Source organism: Hyalella azteca, unplaced genomic scaffold (assembly GCF_000764305.2).
Source record: "Hyalella azteca isolate HAZT.00-mixed unplaced genomic scaffold, Hazt_2.0.2 contig14192, whole genome shotgun sequence".
NCBI lineage: Eukaryota > Metazoa > Arthropoda > Malacostraca > Amphipoda > Hyalellidae > Hyalella > Hyalella azteca.
In genome coordinates, this window is record NW_025944084.1 from 105313 (window position 1) to 127634 (window position 22322).

The window sequence follows — 22322 nt, forward strand, 5'->3', positions numbered from 1 at the left end:
CTTCAGAGCATGTGTTGACTATAACAACCCAAACAGAATGCCAATATGGTGAACGATGACAAGCAGATGTCCTGCTTTGGCTGCTTAAAAGCGTATTAGCAAATCGATATAGTGGCAGAGCGGCATAGTCTTCCCCTCAGGGGGGACTTCTGTAGTGTGTCTGTGCTCGTCAGAAGTCCTATGGGATTTCACGTTCCCAGGGGGATTGTTCCTGAGCGCCTCGCCGCTGAGCTCGCGGTGTCTGACTTCGTATCTCAGTTGTGGGGTTAAGTTATCATGTAGATAGGATTCCTTACATTTCCCTTCTTGTCTCTCTGTCTCCAAATGCTGTCGGCCTGCCTGCGGTTGGAGCGCGACCCGGACATAGAATAGAATAAAAGTGTCCGCGTTGAAGAAATAGGCCCATGGCCTGTTGCCGATTCTTGAACTTTTCGTGACTTGATTCACAAGGGATCCGGCCTTTGGAACCCGATCTAGATTTAAACAAATTACGTTTCAAACCAATAACGAGATCATTTACATCCTTAAACAAAGAATTCAGGCATATATCTATGGTTTCATGAAGAGGCACATTAGTAAATAAATTTTCCACGTCAAAAGAGGCCATAGTTAGGTCTTGAACGTTCGTAAAATCTTTTAGGCAGTCCACAAACGTATAAGAATTGTCTACAGTATACTTATTAGTCGTGAGACTAATAAGTACTAGTCTCACGACTTATTAGTCGTGAGACTAAAACTTCTGTTTTCTAAGTATTTCGCAAATATTAACCTACGTGTTATATTGGTCAACCATTTTAAAATCGGTTCTTTTTTTAGGTACAAAGATACTCTCCCTATGCATATGCGAGCGTCCCTAGTTTATGAATATAGTTGTGCACGATGTGCATCTGCGTACGTCGGGATGACGTCTCGCAATCTTTATTCTAGGGTCGCAGAACATAAGGGCAGAAGTTGTAGAACTGGTAACTTACTATCGCGCCCCCCTCATTCAGCTCTGCGGACTCACGCCGAGCAGTGCGATGTCCCAGTGTCTGACAGTGACTTCAAAGATTTAGCTTCCAGTTCCGGTTGTTTCTGATTTGCGCATTTTAGAATCATTGTATATTTTTAAACAGAGGCCTAGTTTGAATTTAGCTTTTAGCTCTTACCCGCTGGAAATTGTAAATAGATAGGTTTTACAGTTTAGGTTTTTTTTTGTTGCAATCATGACTGTACTAATTACTGATTTATCTGTGTTCTAGAATTTTCGAACTGGCGACGGAGCTGGACTCCGAAACGTTTTCTTTAAAGAAACTATGAATTTTTGTGGAGTTTTCTTTGCTTTTAAGTTTTTAGTGAAATTCAGTCATTCACTGACACGGATCATAAAAAAAATGCAAAAAGAGTTCCGAAAACGGCACAGTTAAAGTTAAAAGTTGAAAATCTGGGACCGCAAAACACGAGCGTCCGCTCTCGACCACGGCTGAAACTTGTTTCCTCATGGGTCCAAATCGACAGCCAACTTATCCCCGTCCTCCGAAAGGAGGGCCCGAAGCCCATGTTGTTTTAACTGGGTCTAGGCCCCGCCTCGCGCTGTGAAGCGAGCCGGGGGAGGTCAATAACAACAACGGCAGCATATCTTCGTTTGTTCCGGAACGAGCCCAGTAAAGTGCTCAAGGCCGAGAGGGAGAAATGTTTCTCGTGGGAAATGAAGCAGTTGAGTTATTGCCATGTTTATCTGTCACCGTCGAGCCAAATGATTCTTGGAACGAAACAGCCATTTGAAGCTCGAACGATTGTGGTTGCTACACTGGCTGAACTGAACGTTCCTTCCTAGTGACAAGCAGGACACTTCAATGCTACATGTCCTAGTCCTCACTATGCTGTCAAGCTCATTGCTCGGTAACTTTGTGCACATAAAATGAATATCACGTTGAACACCACCGAATTAAAGTCGCAATAGATAAATTAAAATTTTTAGGAGCCTGTCCTTATGTTGTAGTTTCCGCATAATAAATGTCGTTATATTAGTGCACGAGGCAATGAAATACATGAAATTCGACGTGTACGATCATAATAAATCCAAAATCATCCCCGTGTAGGCAAGTGTGAGGATTCTTCATTTAAATGAGCTTACCCATGTCGGGATGGTGAAACTAACACAATAATAACAGTTGTACTTGTATTTTTTCTAGTTTTTTTTTATGCAACACGAGAAATGTAGTTCAAGTCGAATTCTCATGATCTGCTAGGTAAACCAAATAATAATAAAAACAAGTTGACATTCAGGTCAGTGTTGATATAATCTAGGCTCGTGAGCTAAAGAAGAAAAGTGTCAGTGGCAACGAGCATCGACAGAATTGTTAGTGGCAACGAGCGGTGACAATACCATTAGTGGAAACGAGGGGTGAAAGTACCATTAGTGGCAACGAGTGGCTACAGAATTGTTGGTGGCAGCGAGCGGTGACTGTGTCGTTGTGGCAACGAGCGCTGACATGACTCTTCAGGCGAAGCTACGTGTTGCTGAGCTCAAGGTGCTGAAGCGGGAGGAAGAGACTCTCAAGACCCTCCTTAGTAAATACAAGTACCAGCTCAATGCCTTAAAGGTAAGAAAGCGTATGAAGTTACAAAATATCCTGCATTCAATAACACAGCAACCTTATCACTTGAATCTTCTCGTATCGAATATGATGGTACACTGTTGGGTCCGTCATATCTTGTCTAAAACTAAGTTAATTCATATTGTGCATCTTATTAAATCCATAACGTTACTGCTTTAGCATCAAATTACTTTTATCATAACTCTTTATAAGATTGTTTTGATATGAAATCAGCAACAAACAGCCTCAGTATCCTAAAATTGATGGAATGTTCATCATGGTCAATTACTCGCTAACGTGGGTTCGTTCTATCGGCCTGAAATTGTACGGGTGTGGGAGAACTGTCTTGTGACAACACGCTCCACCCAACAACTGATATCTCTGTGCGTGGCAATAATCCTTGATCTTCTCAGTTTTTCTGAGTTTCAAGTAGTGACGAGTTGTATTCCACGAAATTCCAAGTTCGTACACTTGCGTTCAGGTGGAGGAGTTCACGCTGTTGACGCAGCTAGGCAAGGCGCAGGATCGCGAGAGACGGTCTCGCAACAGCACACCGAACAGCGGCGGCGCGCACCACAGCGACTCGAGACCACCTTCTGTCGCTGCACGAGGGGTCAGTTCACTACTATCCACACTAAATTTTCTCGGACTGCGTCATCTTTATATTTTTTGTCCTGTATTTTGGTTTCTTATTCACCAATATATATTGACAATATATTCATTCGACATTTAGTTCCAGTTTTTCTTACTGCATAAAAAGTGCATATGTTTGAAACCCCTAAGGAATGGGCGCGTTTAGCTCGTCAAAAGTGCTGGGACCTTTGCATTGTCATGGACGAGGTTAATGAGCGCGCCACGACAGATGGATCTCATTTTGAGATGTTATGAAGGCAGGATGGATATATTGCTCTTATCTGCAGGATATTTAAACTTTCTGTCCTACAGAAGGCAGAGCCGCCGCATCGCGTCAGCAATTTCTTATACGTATTTATTCGTTTGCATGGCTCTATTTCTTCGTTCCTTTTGTTGCCTTCCATTATTACATTCTTCGTCTTCCTTAATGACCATTTGAGCCTTCTTCGTTTCTGCTACGATTATACTATCCCTTCCTTGTCTTCTTGAAATGCTAACGCTGCCAGCCTGCGTTCGCCGGTTGTCATAGTCTGATGTTAATGTATAAATTTCTAGTCATAAAATCTCACTTCCGGTGTGAGAAAATTTGTGGAAAGCCCCACAACTTCCCCAAATACCTTGAATTTATTAGTTTCATAGTTAGAATTCATTGAAATCCGCAAACAAACAATCTGCCAGGGTGGCCCAGTGGTTAAGTTCAGAGTACCAGGATTGCAGCAGAGAGGCGCGGGTTCAATCCCAGCTCTGTGCGCCAGTTTCTGGTCAGAATCGGCAACGAGGCCGGGCGGTTAAACACAGCAGAATTGTTGCAGTGAGTTGCTAGTTCGAGACCGCAACCAGCTGTGGATATTATTCGATCTTAAGAATCGGCGACAGGCCGCTGAAACCGCTGTTATTATTATTATTATTATATAGAATAAAATTGGTCACCATTATTAAAAAAGTTAAGTGGGTTAGTTAGTAGCTTCTACCCGCGGCATAGTTCTAGCGAAGAAATTGCCGTCAAAGGACTAAGGTACGGATGATTGATTCGGTTTCAGGCACTGGCATTTGACGTGGCATACAGATAATGGGACTTCAACATGCAAGTTATACTCAATTCGATTCACCCTAACCATCTTTTTCTTAAGCATCAATATTTTAGTTGAGTTAGCGCGGCTTTATTCAATTCCTTCTTCCTCAGTCTCGAATCCATTGCCAGGTTAGAAAACAATGTTCCATTTAAAAAATTAATTGGTTCCCATTTAGAAGCTCCCCTGTCGATTTTCAGGATTGAACGCGTTGAATGGAAGCCATAATTTCTGCCTGGGAATTAATTTCGTAGCTTAAATTCACCCTCACGCCTCGTGCAGTCTCGACTGTCGAGCAGAGCCAGCTCGACTGAGACGCCTCCGCTCTCTGAACACGGATCAGTGGTCGGAGAAACTCCGCCGCATGGCTCTCCGTTTCCCGAGTGAGTCCACAATTCTTGTGTTCAGAAATAATTGTATAGCGATAATATTAATTGTATAATTGTTATTGAATTTGAATTGAAGTGCGATAATTGTATAATAACCCGCACTTCATTAGAAGTTCTTACTACCTCGTACGTTGTAACGCTTGAGTGCTCGAGTTGGTTTGTGCCCAGCAATAACATGAAATTTTATGTAAACATGTTACGGTTTCTAAATGGAGCTGGGTGTTCTCATAGAGCACTCCATATGCTATGAACTAAAACTCTAATGCGGCTCCTACAAATTATATCCAGCAGACATCTGATTTTGCCGAAATTTTAATTGCCAACGATGGTTGTATATCAGTATTATTTTAATGCTAACCTTGTGCATAAATTGAACATTTCATGTTGGCGCGTTTGGATAACTTGAACAATTTTCATGTTCGTTGCAGGGATATTTGAACGAATATTCACTGCACGATGGACCATCGCCTGCAGTTTCCGCTCATCAGCGTACCTGACCAGTGATGAAGCAGCTTTAAACTTCATTCGTTCTTTTACAAGAGAGGAAATTTTATTAAGTGATGTATCACATTTAATTTACTGACTGTGAGTAGAAATAAAATTTTTGCAGAAATTTGTGCAAATTTCATTTTCTGTACCTCCTTTATACGTTCATGTTAACGTCTACCTCGGTACATCCATTCGTAGAAGCCAACAATAAATGCCTTAATAGAAACCCAAAATTTGACAGCCATAACCCATTGCAAGTAGAGAAATATTAGTAGGAAATATTAGTAGTAGTAGGAAATCCAAAACTCGGCATAATGCGGACAAATACATCATCTGTTGCAACACAGATTGACGTCTTAAGATTAACACGAAAACTTTAGCGTATGCATGGAAATTATGACGCGGAACGTTTCTTCTTGAAGCATGTTCATGAAATTACAAATCCATTCAGATCGTGACACACGAAGTGTCTTTGCTTTGCAATTTAACGGGTTAATTTTGTAATCATAATATGTAACGGTTATAAATAGTTGTCAACGGGCAAAAATCGTGTTGCCAGCAGCAATGTATCGACTTATAGCATTGGTTAAAGACCGTGAAATGCGACCATAATAACGTATATTTTTCAAAGTGTAATTGAAACTTAAAAATCCGGCAGCATTGTTACATTAACTCAACTGGTACAGAATTTCAAATTAATCTACAGCAAACATTTCTCTTCAATGCAAAATCCTATCTTGTTTGAAGAAACGCTTCATAGTCGGTATTGTCGTATTTGCAATTCACGATTATTCTGAACTTACTGTCTATGCAATAATTGATAACTTGATCCATTTACTAGAAGAGTTTAGATAATTGATGTTCTTCGAATCAAGATGGAATGATGTCAATTGTTGCAGAATAGTAAAGACCAGAGTAGTCAACTACTGCAACAAGACGCGCCACTACATAAAATCAAACATAAGTTCTAGAGTGTACACAGTCCCAGATACATTATGGCTAGGAAAAGAGATGTACCTTGCCCATATCGGGCTCAAAACTTCTTCATATCTATCAGTGCTAACGCTAATGAATAAATGTGAACAAGCGAGTCTCGCGATCGTTATAAGTCACGGCTCTGTGAAGATATTCATTGTAAATACGAGAATATTGACCACACAAAAGGCCCATCAACGCCTTCTTACGAGAGATTAAACCTTAGAAATAATAATTAATGCAGTTAACGTAAATTTGATGAACAGTAATTACAAAATTAATAGGCTTGACCATCAATGGGAGAGGATATTAGAAGTCTTCCTCGTTTTAGGTGTAGCCTACAAAATGGTGCGCATAAATTTCAGAATTAACGACTTAACCGAGTGTCAAGCAGAAACGAAGCTCACAATACGGGAACAAGCGAGACCGAATTACAAACCAGTTTTCAACAGACCGGATCTGGTGCAGAAAAAACTATAATAGAAAATTGCAAAATGAAACGTTCACTGTAAGCGCATTTGAAGAGCAAATGCACCTTCCCAACAAGTACTCTCGAACATTCTAAACACTCCAGACGATTCAAGACAGCTGAGTTCATAGTATTATTGATGGCAATAGCGCGATGCTCTTATTGTTTTTGTACTGCAACAGACAAATGTGTGGATCAACATTGAATTAACGTTTTAGGTGACGGCAACAGCGATCAAGTTACTACATGGTATCCTCGTCATCAGCGCGGCTGTTCTCATCGTGGTCACCCCCGTGACTGTGGGGCGAGTCGTCTTTGCTGTTCGCAGGAGAGCGACTGCGCGACGAACGACGCTCGTCTTCCATCCCCGCATCATCATTCGCAGAACTGTCACGACAGGAAAATTATCACACAAGATGCTTATAACTATTAATAATAATATCGCTACACGTCTAAATACTACGTGCACTATAATTTCAAAGCATATTTGGCACCTATTCGTAAGTGTACGTCTATCTGAGACTCGAAAGTATACTACTGCAAATAGACAGAAAAATTATACCTACTCATAAAAAGACGTAGCAATGAAATAATTATTTCTATCACCCGCAGCTTACTCACAGACTTTTGATGACCATAACGACAGTTAGCTACATATACTTAAACAGTGTAACATCATATTACTCAAAGTGTGCGCAAGGCCAATGAGAGTAATGTACTCACCGAGACCGCGACCGAGATCGAGATCGCTCTGCCCTACGAGGCGACGCGGAAGCTGCTCGTTCGTTCTCGCGTTCAGCCGAACGAGACTTCGATCGAGATGCGTCGCGCTCGCGGGATTTAGAACGATCAGGTTCCTTTGAAGCAGATCTGTCTCGCGGCTTCGACGCAGATCGATCTCGAGATTTGGACTTGGATCGATCACGTGAATCGCGTCGGTCATCTTTCTTGTCACGTGAACGTGAGCGAGACTTGCGGTCACGTGAGCGCGACCTGGACTTCTTGTCGCGAGACTTGGAACGCGAGCGCGAGTGCTTGCGGTCTCCAGACTTCGAGCGAGACCTCGACCGCGAGCGAGACCCAGAGCGACTTCTCGAGCGACGTCTGAAATGACAGTAAAGAAATTTGAAATTATCTCTAACGACGCTTTCCAGCTGATAATTAATGACGATTATAAAATAGTCACCGGTTAAGCGTGGGAAGGGCTTTTTTGGAGTCAAAATCCAAAGGATGGATGAAACGGAGGCGTTTTCTTTCATTCAGATTCATTTGGACATATTTTAAGAATTCGAACTAATTTATATGATGTATCTAGCTGAAACGTAGCTAAAATGTATTAGTAAAATTCACGAGCATTTCAACCTTACAGTGTGAATATCACAACAGCAGAAGTATCACATTTCACATGGAAACACCGGACAGCGTTCCAAAAATGTCTTGGTTTTATGCAGTATATAGAGTGGAAAAAGAAAGGCATGAGTATTTAAATCAACACTTGAGTAGTTCATTACCTGGAACGAGAACGGGAGCGAGAGCGGGAACGAGAGCGGCTTCTGCGAAGTAGAAAGAATAGGGGTAAAAGCAGCGGGACTTGCAACTGTAAACAGACACATTACGGCATCTAGAGCGTCCCGACCAAACACTGCAAACTTCGATGTCATATTGGCCAACATCCCATGTACAAGCATAAGAACAAGTAATCTGATTACATTTATAAGAAACCATTTATAAAAAACCTCAATATAATTCTTATTGAAAATACTAGTTACCGTGATCGCGAGCGAGAGCGCGAGTAGGAGCGAGAGCGTCGGGAACGCTTGTTCTCCTCGTACAAGCGGATGCGGCGGCCGTGGAGATCCTTGCCGTCGAGCTTGTGGAGTGCGTTGCGCATGTCGCGCGAGCTCGCGAACTCCACGATGCTGTAACACGACATGACAATTACGACACCGCCTCAACTATTATTATTCATTTGCAAGACTCATGGCTTTCCTAGTTATTACCAGAGCCCAGTAACACATGTAAAACGCGATAAAATATTCTATTCTTGAGTGCGACATTTTGTGACAAATACTCGAGTGACAATGACAATAATGCCCACATGAAAAAATTGATTTAAAGCACTATCGTAATAGCAATAACCTGAACATTAACAACGGTAGGTACATAATGCTATTAGAAAGAAGTGGCCAGTCTACATAAGTGAATTACATGTATTTTGAAGATAATCTGTCATCTGAGTGCAAATAGTGATATTATCTTACCCTTCATTGCGACGTCCCTTGTGGACATCAGCGTAGGTTACTTCTCCGACCTGGCGCATGAAGTCCTTGAGATCCTGATAAGCGATAAGCACGTTAGTCCCAGCGTCACTCGTACACGGACCAGACAAAGTTATCTTCTAAAAGACCTCTAGGTGGGCACGCAAGTGAGGGCAACGCTTGTTGTGCTGTACACATTCAGGAGCAACATATTCTAAAGTGAATGGTAAACCGTTGATTCATAAGTAAATTCACCGATGAGGGGGCGAATCCTAAATTACAGTCATCGTAAAACTTCAATTTAAAGAGACAAACGGCTTCCAAGAAATCATAAGAATGTTTGTTCATCATAAAAATTGCGATAAACGTACATGTTAGAGGAAATTGTGAGCACTGTCCCTTGATTTAAACAAGCTGCTACCCTCACTCTGCTCCCTCACCCAATGCATAGCGAGAATCAAAGCGTTGTGGCTAACAAGCGCTAGATGCGCCTAAGTTAAGCAATAATGTCCTATAATTAATGCGATGAAAAAGAAACAGATGAAACGAAAAAGAAAACCGGCGATCCAACAAGTCATCAATGGACAAGGTATGGAAACGCCCATTGGAAATGGCATTGGTCAGACAGAGTAAGTCGCAACAGCTACACCTTAGAAACTCGGAGTTACGAATTAGAAGTTGATCACTCGACCCGCGGGCTTGGTCCATAAACATCCTTAAAATTGAGACCTCCTCCAGCGCCTATAGACGTCCCAATCCAGCGCCTAGGGAAGTCGTCCCGATCCAGCGCCTAGTGAGGTCGTCCCAGCGCCTAGCGACCTCGTCCCGATCCAACATCCAGCGAAGTCGTCCCGATCCAGCGCCTAGTGAGCTCGTCCCGATCCAGCCCCTAGCGACCTCGTCCCGATCCAACATTCAGCGAAGTCGTCCCGATCCAACATCCAACATCCAGCGAAGTCGTCCCGATCCATCGCCAAGCAATGATGAGGCGGCTAGTCCAGATACTCAGGATAAAGGCCCTTAAGGGATTCTTGGGGCTGTGAGACGCGCGCTCACTAGTACAAGACATCACCAACATCGAGGAGCATAGAGAATCTCATGTCACTAAATAATATCAAACAAGAGAAGCGAAGGTCACTACAGAGTTTTACCTTCAGAGACAACCCGTGGACGAAGTAGAGCCCAGACGACGAAGGGGTGGCACGAGCGTAAGCGATACTCGGTGTCGAGTCGAGACCGCCTGCCCCTCGCACCTTTTCTTCCTCCTCCTGAGAGGCTAACGAGCCTCGCAAGGAGGGGAACAGGAGGTCGGTCTCTCTCGTAATGTCTCGCGACCTACCAACACCAGCGCCAAAAAGCTCGCAGTGTCGGGCTGGGCAGTCGCGCCTTTACGGTAGCCGTCCTTTGGCGCACTGACCCATAAGAGTGATTCATGTGACAGCAGGATAAGGTTAGCATGTTCCTTCTTCGCATGCCTTCACAAATACTAATTAGGCATTATAATTAAATACAAGAATACTTATGTAGGTACCAATCAACACTGAACAGAACTGGGTAATATAATGATCCACATCTCATCTGGAAACGATTGTTCTTTTACTACAATCACAGGTGTTAATATTTATTGAGTTAACATAAGGAGAAAAGGGCTAGGTTGAAGGTTCAAGTAACTTTTTCCCGACAGCGCAAAGCGAATAGAGCTACAGAAACAAATTACATAAAAACACTACGTGAATATGTAATTCGCTAATTGATTAGTGTATTGTGCGCTAGCACTGGACACAAATATGGAAACGGTATCAATTTCTTATCGAACAAAGATAAGGTAAGAATTGTAATGTTTCATGCACACATACCCCAAATAACGTCCCAATAACACTTGACGATGAAAATTCCAAGAACGAGTCACTAATCCTTAATCAGATAGTCCATAACGCACGAGCACTAACGCAGATAACGCCTCTAAGTCCGTGTTTCTAAATGTCCAGCTGATCAAGGTACTGTCACGTCATAGAGCTTTTCTTGCACATGGCCACCGCATCTCTCTCGGAGCCTCGTTTCATCGCTTGCAGGCGGATGATATCAGCACGTAACGAGAAGTTCTTCATTGCTCAGCCAGTCCTGATGTCCCATACTTCGTCGCCATCAACCGACCGGGTGACGGCATCACGCTAGAGGTTGCAGGGATCACAATACCACCACATTTCTGGCTTTCGCGACCTTATCCGTCAGAAGATGCAGTCGCAGCAAAGTAATACGTATGCGGGTGCGAGGTGTACAGGATTTAAAAAAATAATTAAATCAAGGGAGCTAATGCATCAAGCGCCCACAGCAAACTTAGTCTCTACCTCCTCGTACTCGTCATGCCTATTGTACAATCTACAAATATTATGCTAAGGCATGTAACACCCTCTCAGTTATGTAAAGATAATAATCGACGATTAAAAAATAAATAACTTATACTGCAGATGTCATGTTCTCATTAGTGTACAATTAAGCTCAATAAAGAAATGGATATTAAACACGGATTTATTATCACCATGAGAGCTTCTGAGCAACCTACCATGAGCCTTACTCTCATCATCGCCCCACTAATAAAACTTGCATTATTTACACAGTAACCATCATGAAAAACGGTTTTCCGATAACCCTTTACAACCAAGACAACCTTTGAAGTTGAATCGTTGAGCAGCTAACATAGAACTCCGATGACCACGATGTCATGCACGAACTTCAAGGAAGCGTGGCAGTACAAAGCATTGAGTTTAATGAAGGCACGGCGTATTTTCGAGCTCAGTGGCCGAATGTGTTTGGATACATGAAGTGTCTGTGGAGCTATGCCACTTTGGTACGTAAGGCATATATTTCTAGAGCAGTAACTAACACCAAACAACGCCTTATAACAAATTATCACAGAAGATAACAGCTTGAAATGAGAGAGACGCCTCTTCTGCGATCACTTCAATTAGATACAAAATTAATATAACATCAACAGTCCAAAGTGGCAATGTAATCTACACAAGCAAAAGGGTAGCTGCAACATAAATCGAACGAAAAAGGTAAAGAAAAATTTCTGGGCAAGAGCAACGACGTCACATCGAGATGCCAAGCTCGAGGAGCAAACAATTCATTGACGTGACGCGGTCGAGTTCGTAAAGAATTTCAGTAATTGAATGCAGAGGATAATTACGAATTGATAGATGCAGATGCCTATCAAATAAAACTGAATATCAGTACGTTAGTAAACTGGCTATTCGAATAAATAATTAATTAATAAAATGACAATATAGTAATATGAAGTATCGTATGAAGACGACATTAGGGTCAGACGACAACAGGCATTGCAAATTCTAGACGCGCTGGCAGAGGAATAAAACATGGGCGTCGAAGGAAGGTCATAATAGTTCCTGATTTGTTAAAAGGAGGTGCCTTAAGAATAAACTTGACAAGACAAACATTGCAGCATACATTCTTTATCCAAGAGCATTAAGAATAACTTTGACGAACATTGTAGCATACAATCTTAATCTAGGAGCGTTAAGAATAACCTTGACAAATATTGTAACATACATTCTTAATCCAAGAGAATGATTCAGCAATGTGAATATGTAAGATGGAGAATGCAGGGCTGAAGATCTGACATCAAAGGCGACTGAAATAACACGCAATATTGGAATGTACCAAATAATACTGCCGGATCAGTGGGCACATAAACGTGAGAAAAGGAACGTTATTAGCAGGAAAGGAGGAACTATTGCGGAATGCATGACAAGAACGCCATTTTAATTGAGAAATCTTCTCGATGAAGAAAGAAGGTAACGGTGACATTCTGTAACAGCCTTCATGATTACCAAGGATAATCTTGTGAGAACAAAAATGAGTACTGAACACCTTGCTGGTGAGGTCATGTCCATATGATCAAGAAAAGTGCAGCTTGTAGAAAAATACCAAACCATTCAATTGGGGATCATTTGTACCAATCTATGGATAACACAGGTAGCAACAGTTGTGTGAGGTGGCAAGTAGTGACAGGTGTGTGAGGTGGCAAGTAGTGACAGGTGTGAGAGGTGGCAAGTAGTGACAGGTGTGTGAGGTGGCAAGTAGTGACAGGTGTGAGAGGTGGCAAGTAGTGACAGGTGTGTGAGATGGCATGGATGTGGTAAAAATGGTAGAAGGTAGTTGGCGTGGTGCTAGAAAAAAGAACTGACTGCTTTAGTAGCAAATTACATGATCAAATAGCATATTAGTAAATAAGAACCAAGTAAATGTCAAATAATTCTTTTTCAAAGACAGTTTCGGTGGAAACCCGAATCACTTGAACATTGGTAGTTGGTTTGAAAAACACCTTTAGCTCTCATCAACCAAAGTTGTTAATAAAAATTATTTTCTCAAATTCAAATTTTAGTTTTGCCTTTAGATTCCTCAGTTGAGGTTCCAAATCTTCTCTGGAAATTTGGTTCTACTCTGGAAAGCGGCAATCTGATTGTCTAGCTACTTTGAACATGGTGGATGAATATAGCTCACTTAGTTCTTTTTTACAAAACTCCTGAAAATATTTAGTGTTCGTAGTAGAAGTATTTAGTACTAGTATAGTGAATCTTCGTAGTCGTGGTAGTGGAACAATGTAGTACAAACAACAATGTATTTCATACATAGTAATTAGCTGAAATTTCTAATAAAATAATTGTATGCTATCCAAATTCACACGAGCGCTGCTAGAACAAATGACCAACCAACAATTTAACTGTTAACATAAACATGCAAACCGAAACAAACGCACACAGAAGCTCTAGAGTGGTTCTTAGAGCAATTTGTTAACTAATTACAACTGACATTATTTTTATTTATGGCCATGAAATAAAACAATTACACATTGAAGCAGTTCAAGTTGAGAATAAATATTTTGTAAAACATTTCGAAGTTCAAAATCAATAAACTAGTTCAGAATTTGTATCAACTTTTCTATAAAATAGATGGACGAGCACTTCACATGTCTTACGATCAGTTACAGTTATCACGTCTTGCGATCACAAAGCTGCATATCTTCAGCAACCTAACCTAGAACATCTAGCCTAAGCTGCAACCGCGTACCTAAACAATTAGCCACGACTAACAATGACGAAACAATTAATCACAATTTGGACATGATTAAGCGTTATAATGATAAAATTATTGTCATCTATAGTGTACTCCTGAGAACATTATCTTGATGTTCTGTGAATTGCATCTCTCAAAATTCCCAAATGTATGCCGCCTAATTCGCACGGGACATGACATAATAATACAGATCTTATTAATCTAAGGTGACCTTCCGACAACATTCTATGTGCCATCCTCCTAAAAATATTATCCATAATTCGGACGAGACATGACATAATAATACTGATTACATTATTATCTAAGAAGCAAATCATACTATATTATATGTGTAATCCTCAAAAAAATATGCCGCACAATTAAGACAACAGTAGTCATAATAATGCTGATCTTATTACTAAATAAGGTGCTGGTAAGGTAATTGTACGTAAGCTGACCTGCCAGGAGACGCGGCTGCTCACGTTCTCGACGATGAGGCGGTACTCGGTCCGGCTGGGCTGAGCGTACCTGCGCGGGGGACTTTACTTCCGTCATATGTCCATATCATTGCTGACAAACGGCCGGCTACATATATTATTATCGTACATTTCTTTTCATTATAAAATTTTTATATTCCTTGAACTAAAATCTCAATGTATACTTTGTGTAATATTAACTTGAATCTATAAGTGTTAAAGATACTCCCATCATCTAATAACCTGCTACCATGCGAAACAAAATCTACAAATTGATTAAACTCGTTAAAGCCCAAAAATGTCAAATTTATCTGCTTTAGTATATTCACTATGAAATTACGGCAAAGATATAATATTTAAACATAGATTTGACAAGTGCAACGAAATGAAGTCTCAATAGTAAAATACCGCATCTACTTGGGAAGCTGAAACCACACAATGACAAGGTGAAGGTACAAAATATGAACGTTCAAATATATACAAAGTGCAGTTCACATTAGAAGACTACATCCCCATCCAGTGACAGACAATAGATGTTATACTGCCCACAAGATGCACAAGTGTACTCCAATTTTAGGACTATGTCCAATAATCTAGACTCTTTATTACTGTTTACATTAAGGCTATATTAATAAGATATAGAAAACATGTGATGCTTTCAGGCGGCACACGAAAACAACAAAACTGTGTTAAAACAAGAAAAATAATCAACTTTTGAAGTGTTAGTGCAAGAAAAGTACTGCAGTAAACTCACCAGAACAGAAGCATGGCTAAGCGGCTAACGAGCTTGAAATATTCAAACAACATACCCCATTCAGGAGGAACAGCAGTTCCAAGACTACATTACTCACCACAACAAGTCTTCTTGATCTAACACAGTCCAATACCATGGTCTTGCTTCGGTTATCCTAACCAATGACTAATGCACAACAATCATTCAAATTTTACGGGATAATCTGAAAATGTTCCGTAGTTTTTGGGCAGAAACTTGTTGAGTAATTGCCGACGTAAAACTGTTATGATAGATTCAGAGTAAGTTGCATCTCTGTTATCGAGCAAAAATACAATATTAGCATGCATAAACTTTTAGTTTTGCAAAAATTTTTAGACTTGAAAGGGAGTTTTAACATGTTAAGTGAGGCTATGTTGTATTTAGGTAGTATTTCATACCGGTGGGTCGTGGCGCACTTAACGAGTTAAACAAAATGAAAAACGCAACAAAATATGCAACGTTGCCAACACTACGCAGGCCTAAATACTTGAAAGAATAAAAGGCACCTCAGTGCTGCCAACACTACCCAGGACTAAATACTTGTAGTAAACAAAAGGGCGCCTCAGGGTCTTCAACATTACCCAAGCCGAAATAAGTGTTAGGAAATTACAATCCCAGCCCTAGATAAGAAATGGCACCTCATGACGCGAGGTCTAGGTGGGGGCAGTGCGGCCCAGCTGCGGGGGGTGGACCTCGCCTTCTCCACGCTCACCCTGCAATATGAGAGTCATGGTAGCTCCGCTTACCAACAGCACCGGCCATGACAACCACTGAACCACCAGCATGGGTCATGATCACCATCAGACCACCAGCATGGGTCATGATCACCATCAGACCACCAGCATGGGTCATGACAACCACCGAGCCAGAAGCATGGATCACAACAACCGCTAAAATTCAGCACCACTGCTCATCAGTTCCTATGAAAACTGCACTTCGTCTTCAAACATCAATCATTTTGATCCGGAATAACAATAATTGAGATAGGTCCAACCAAGTCTATGGTATTAGTAAGGTCCAACCAAGTCTATGGTATTAGGCGCATCCTCTTAAAAAGTATCAACGAAATATAGACTTCTTGACGGACATCCGGTTCCCTTTAAAAGGAAGATGAAGGTTTTCCAGACGTGGATCTGCAGTACTGAGCAGCGGGAGTCCTTCCTTACCTCTAACGCCGGGTATAGTCATCTCGAGGTATCATGCATTTCAAAAGAAGTAGCACAAGCATGACACGGAGTTACTAAACCCCAACATACTCTAGACAAGAGGTCACCAAACAACAGCCAGCAGCCTGGCTCAGGCATAAGAAATCTATTCAACTGGAACGTCATGGAACTTTAATCAATTTCATGAGACGTTCTAGACTTAAAATATTGAACAAAACGGTTATGTATAAGGTAATGTGATCCAAAGCGGTCAGTGATTTCCTCAAAGAGCCTCAAACGTAAGAAGCTTGGTGACTCCAGCAGTAGAGTATTTGGGAATCAGGCAGGCAATATTGTTACATTTAGAAAGTGATGCATATTTAAGCTGATACAAGAACCATTAACGAAGAAATTGAAAAACTCATCCAAGTGTATATAAATTAATTGAAACAATGTGCAGCATTTCAGACGTTGAAACAAAGTCACACAGCGAAACAAAATGATGAAGCAGGCATGACAAACAACAGAGAAAGCATCATAAGAGATTGTGCGTGATAATCAAGTGTTGCAAGTAAAAGAATGGCAGCAATGGCAGGCATTACAAGTTTAAAAATTATTCAACATTATAAGTAATAAATTGAGAAATTAATGAATTCATGAAATGGAAGCACATTAAAAAGCACCGAATTTAAGGAAGCACTCTGCAACAGGTCTGGATAGCATATATAACTGACTTAACTTTGAAATAACCAACAGATCTTGTAAACCTAATATTTTACATTATTGTAATTTACTATGAAGTTATCACCACTCAATACTAATTTCCCCTTATTTCCAGCAATTACTTAATGCTTATCATGCCCTAATACTAACAGATACAGCAAGTTATTTGTTCGACTGTTTCCAGACCCATCTTAGAGTGAGAATTGAGGTCAGGGAAGAGAAAAGTGCAAACAATGATGAAGGTGGAAGGGGGCAGTTGTCCAGGCAATTTAGACAGACCCAACACATGCAAAGGAGTCACCTTGCGTACACAGGAGCTGCTGACCTGCCACGGTATGCACTCGAGTACCTTGGTATGTCTGCCGACCCTCGGGCCAACTCTACGACAACCCTGCGTACATGTCAAGCTCAGCAGAAAGCTTCAACACAGTAGTCAACTCATGTCCATTAGGCTGGGAGAGGAGCTTTCATATCTTGCTTCAATATTATATATTTTACCAGAGAGAATATCAGATGAGCATCCACACGAGTTGGTTCATAGGGTATTTGGGAAGCAATTTCACATGAATTGTCATACTAGAAGGGTATTCAGCCCACACTAGTTGGTATTATTATATTTGTGGATGATGGTTAGCAGTATCATACACTTACATTGGATATGATGAATATCATTGTCGGTAAGTCATTGAAGTATATACATGAAATCTACCATTACTACATGTAAAATTGTTGAGGAGACCTTGGAAAAGGTTAAGTGGTCCAGCTGACATCTCTCAAGTCAGCTCAAGTCATAACCTTTAGTCACTCCAGACAGGCCCCATCACTGACACTTCTCATAAACCAGAGAACCTTCATCACATCATTACAATAAGCAATATATACTAGGAATGAAGCTTTTGGTATTCTCATATTTTTTTCAGAATCTCCAAACAATTCTCTTGAAATGTAAAAAGAAACAAGCAGGGCGTCAATGCAAGGATATCATATTTGTGGAGTAAAATAATTATGTAATATTGATGAAGGCTTTAACCAAAAATAAATATTATCTTGTTAAACATGATTGACACAAATTCCTACATAATATGGATAGTTTTAAATCATGAACTCAAGTCTACATATGATCGTACTTTTCTTCTTTGAGTGCTCATAATTCAACTGCTGGAAGACTAACCTGTCTCCCATGAGGTCCCTGCCATTGAGTTCATAGACAGCATCATCTGCATCGCGGCCATCATCAAACTCCTGTAAACATAACTTTCATCAGCCCATCTACAGGACAAAACTATGAAATTCTTGTAATGCTATTCTAGAACTGAATGTTATATTTTGAGAAGTTTATTCTGACATTTCAGATTAAAAAAAGTCATAGACAATTCTCATTACAAAACGAGCTTTCAGAACATCAGAAATTCGAGTACTAGTTGATTCAGAAATGGCCAGACTGAATTTCATGGATTTTCCAAACACATATACAGGGTGTTTCAGAATTAAGTAACCCTTTTAATTTGTTAATAAATAAAAAACTAAGAACGTTATGAAGTTGAAACTTGTTTTATTTAAAAGAAGAACATTTTCATGGTAATATTGTATAATAGTTACATCATTATCCTGTATAGCTTGCTAAATTTGTGTTTAATTATCAAGCCTTAAATTTTCATCATGATTCGCTACAGCAAAGAAGAAAGAACAAAAATTATCGCCACAGTCAATAACGATGTCAATAACAGAAGTTCAACGTGATTACAGGATCCATTTCAAAACAAGGATCCTTCAAAAAACACATTTAAATATCTTTATCGAAAATTTGCGGATATCAAAAATTTGCACTCTCGTCAGAAACACTAATGAAGGTTATGAAAGCAACGAAGAGAAGAGCCCTATTTTGTCAAAACAATTGTGGTGGGCATTTAAAAGATATAATATTTAAAAACTAGGATACAATATTAGCATAAAAATGTTCTTCTTTTAAATAAAACAAGTTTCAAATTCATAACGTTCTTAGTTTTTTATTTATTAACAAATTAAAAGGGTTACTTAATTCTGAAACACCCTGTATTATATAGTAAGCTATAAAATCCAGTCTAGGTTTTCCATGGCTATGAAAAATTACTGAGGAATCTCGTTGAATTGTAAATTTATGCATAAGAATGGTTTCAAATCAGCACATATGAATAAGTAAATTTTTGAGCAAAATAATTTCATGTGAGTAAAAATTTTGACTTACTACAAAGCCAAATCCATTTTTGATGACTATGTCCCTGAGGCGGCCATAGCCTCTGAAGAAACGCTCCACATCTCTTTGGCCAGCACGGTGGTTCAGGCCGCCCACATACACACGTGTACCAACCATAGTTGGTGTCAAGTGTCCTGTAAACATAATATTCTTACAAGATCCTTAATGTTACAAATTTATTTAACATAAATGCAGATAAAGTAGACAAACACTTCCTTATATTCTATCAAAGTCTATTTTTTCACTTGTGATTGTGCCAAAAGTGTGTAAATTTTAGTTCTTTTTAGTGGCAATGTTGATATATTGATTTTTTTCACTTCACAGAGATTGTAATTTATTTTAGTTAATTATATATAAGAAAAAGAACTTTACAAGTTTACCAATTTCTGACTCAAACAATGACATAAGCTTGGATATTTTTTAACCTCTTCAAAATGATGTACAATTCTACGCCAGTATGACACGCCACCAATCTTGTCTCTAGTCGTCAGTTTTTGTGGCACAACCACTATGCATCTGTCTGTGCCCTAAAGTTAACCCTTTACTGCCTGATTTTCTGGGTAAAAAATGGTAAATTTCATTTTTCAGGTTTTTAGTCTCACCTTAAAGCTGACCTATCCAACGGTACCAAAATCATCTCTATACGTTGATTTATGCCTTGATGACAGATTGCAAAAGGGTTAGGAGTGGGGGAGTTCTTTCACATTCAAGATAGGTGAAAATTACCGGCCAGGCACATAAATAGACGGTCTGCAGACACTGATCTTTGATTATCTGGCTGCTGTTTTGTGGGATGGTGCTCATGCAGTTGTTCACACCATCCTTGACTGAATTTCAGCTCCAGTAACTGCTATTCTTGTATCCATTCCATGCCACCTTGAATGCCTATTTCAAGGTGCTCGGGACTTTGTTGCGCTCTACTGAACATTCACACTTATTGTCAGTTTGTCACTGCATACCTATCTCCTCCTAGACCTAGAGTTTTCAAGCTACATCAATGAGACTAATACCTAGGCTATGAGAGATATGCTGTTTGATTTGCAAATAAAAGATCTAGAGATTGGTTGTAGCTTTTCTTCAATTTTGTTACAGTTTTGAAAACATTTTGAAAAAAGTGAAGGGAAATTTGAAAGGGTGGGGGGGGAATAAAAATTAAAAAAAAAAAAATTCCCACCCCACCTACAAAAATTAGAATTTTCAAAAACAGCAAGGGCCAATTGATAGATATGGTCCTTACGCATTGAATGAATGTGTCTCGATGTTGTAGCTTGAAAATCCTAGGAGGAGATAGATTTTTACAGTACCCTCTTTTTATCGGTTTTCTGAGAATTTAATGTTTTATTTCATTCTTTTAGAAAAATTCACTTGAACAAAAAAGTCTTTAATTTATAGACCAAAATAAAATTAAAATTAAATTACCAAAATAAAATTTCCACAAGAAATTGGAAATTTTATTTTGGTTAGGTTTAACAACCACTCAACCTAGTATGGAATATATCTACTTGGCGAGCCGCGACTGAATTTTTAAGGATTAAGGCAACGTAATGAGTAATATTTTTTTAGACGAAATTGAGATGTTAGTTGTTTAAATGATGAATCGTGAAAACATAGCAATTCCGCAAGAATGTTCAAGATCTCTTACAAAATCCGTGCAATGGCGGTTCGGTGTAATTCCGTGAGAATTTTGAAAAGCAGTACTCCTGATCATTGCCTTAAATTTCCAATCGGGATTACGATGTTTATGTTTTTTCTGCAAGATATTTTTGGCAGAAACGGTAAAGCAATGCGGATTGCGGAAGTTGAAAATTTTATGAAATGACATGTTTGCGAAGTGCAAACAGCGATTTTTTAATCGAACAAAAATTGATGACATTCGAGCCGCGAGATTTCATACCTACTGAAATTATATGATATTAGAGCCGCAATATTTCAGACAAAAATAGGACTTTTCCAGACTAGCACTCAACCAGATAGGCTAACATGCTAACTTTGAAACTTGGTACACTAATGTAAAAAAAACTAAATCTAGACTTTTGTTCCTGTAGATTTGTCAAAAAAATGAAAGAAAATGTGAAATTCTTAGAAAACCGTTTTTTTTTTAAAGGCAGCTTGAAAGTCCGATTTGGTGGTAAAGAGTTAAAGAGACATGCAGCATAGATCAGTCATCAGTGATCGTGAATCAATCCGCCAGGCGCCAACTTTATGGGCATACCTAGCTAGCTATATATATTACTAAGTTACAATAAAGCTGAAATATTCGCAGCTAAACCCACATCAGTTCAAATTTTGCAGCTAATTATAGTAAACCTTCAACAACGAATGGAAAATAAAATCAAAACGTGTAGCTAGGTAGCCTTCAAGGTACAATAATCGATCTTTTATGCTTTACCACGCAGTCTAGGTATCTTCCTCCCAGTCCCAGGCGACTCTATCATCAATGGCTGACCAAAACACGCAGGAGCTACTAGAGTGAAAAAAAACATGAAGTAATATCTAAAATATACTATTTTATACTCTCTCAAGCACCTAAATACAAACAAGTTTAAAGTGGCATACCTTTGGCTGCTTATTATATGCTTTTCTTTAGTGGTATTATTCACAACGTCACAATATGCTCTCGAAGCCACATCAGCACGCACAATGAATGCTGGGCTTGAACTGTGGAAACAGTGGCCGTACGCTGCAAATGAAAAAGTGGCCCTCTATGTTCACATTCCAAAGTTTTATAATGATATTGATTATGTTTCCGTTCATGATATTGGATTCAATACAAAAAATGACCACCCTTATAAGAGGCTTTATTATTGTTTATTAAAAATGTATTTGAGCACTTTCACCAAATTCATTTCAGAATTTTGCATCATTCGGCCTACCCTACCACGCTAATGCTCACGCGTTTTTGTCCGACCGGAGAGCATGAATTATCATGCAAAGTTTTTAATGGAATGGCTTCACCAAAAAATAATAATAGCAATGATTATAAATAATAATAATAATGAAAAATTATAATATTATTAATAATAATAATTCGGTGA

At 39.6% G+C, this 22322-nt stretch overlaps 2 protein-coding genes across 7 annotated transcripts; one reads left to right on the plus strand and one right to left on the minus strand.

Moving 5' to 3' along the window:
- The first annotated feature begins 1415 nt into the window (after positions 1 to 1415).
- Positions 1416 to 5286, plus strand: LOC108674687. Its single transcript, XM_018162656.2, has 4 exons — positions 1416 to 2585; positions 3061 to 3192; positions 4565 to 4665; positions 5100 to 5286. Exons 1-4 carry the CDS (start codon positions 2475 to 2477, stop codon positions 5107 to 5109), a joined length of 354 nt encoding a protein of 117 aa, XP_018018145.1. The 5' UTR covers positions 1416 to 2474; the 3' UTR covers positions 5110 to 5286.
- A 475-nt stretch (positions 5287 to 5761) lies between these two features.
- On the minus strand, positions 5762 to 21946 carry LOC108674684 (serine/arginine-rich splicing factor 5). 6 transcript variants are annotated; one of them, XM_047883975.1, is made up of 10 exons: positions 21844 to 21946; positions 19279 to 19421; positions 18226 to 18296; positions 15825 to 15899; positions 14397 to 14466; positions 8866 to 8939; positions 8374 to 8523; positions 8116 to 8157; positions 7328 to 7708; positions 5762 to 6991 (listed from the first exon to the last, which is right to left on the minus strand). In XM_047883975.1, exons 2-10 carry the CDS (start codon positions 19402 to 19404, stop codon positions 6847 to 6849), a joined length of 1134 nt encoding a protein of 377 aa, XP_047739931.1. In that variant the 5' UTR covers positions 19405 to 19421; positions 21844 to 21946; the 3' UTR covers positions 5762 to 6846. The 6 variants fall into 6 exon arrangements, with proteins under 6 accessions (XP_047739931.1, XP_018018144.1, XP_018018143.1 ...); XM_018162655.2 differs by lacking the exon at positions 15825 to 15899 and adding an exon at positions 17380 to 17445; XM_018162654.2 differs by lacking the exon at positions 15825 to 15899 and adding an exon at positions 17380 to 17445 and having other exon boundaries at positions 14397 to 14478.
- Positions 21947 to 22322: the final 376 nt, after the last annotated feature.

Excerpts from the sequence above, each read along its gene's own strand:
- LOC108674687 (XM_018162656.2), top strand. The coding sequence starts at position 2,475 with ATGACTCTTCAGGCGAAGCTACGTGTTGCTGAGCTCAAGGTGCTGAAG. Across the intron at positions 2,586-3,060 it reads ACCAGCTCAATGCCTTAAAG|GTGGAGGAGTTCACGCTGTT; the intron begins GTAAGAAAGCGT and ends ACTTGCGTTCAG. Across the intron at positions 3,193-4,564 it reads CTTCTGTCGCTGCACGAGGG|TCTCGACTGTCGAGCAGAGC; the intron begins GTCAGTTCACTA and ends CGCCTCGTGCAG.
- LOC108674684 (XM_018162650.2), bottom strand. The coding sequence starts at position 19,404 with ATGGTTGGTACACGTGTGTATGTGGGCGGCCTGAACCACCGTGCTGGC. Across the intron at positions 18,297-19,278 it reads AAAATGGATTTGGCTTTGTA|GAGTTTGATGATGGCCGCGA; the intron begins GTAAGTCAAAAT and ends TTATGTTTACAG. Across the intron at positions 8,524-8,865 it reads AAGGGACGTCGCAATGAAGG|CATCGTGGAGTTCGCGAGCT; the intron begins GTAAGATAATAT and ends GTCGTGTTACAG.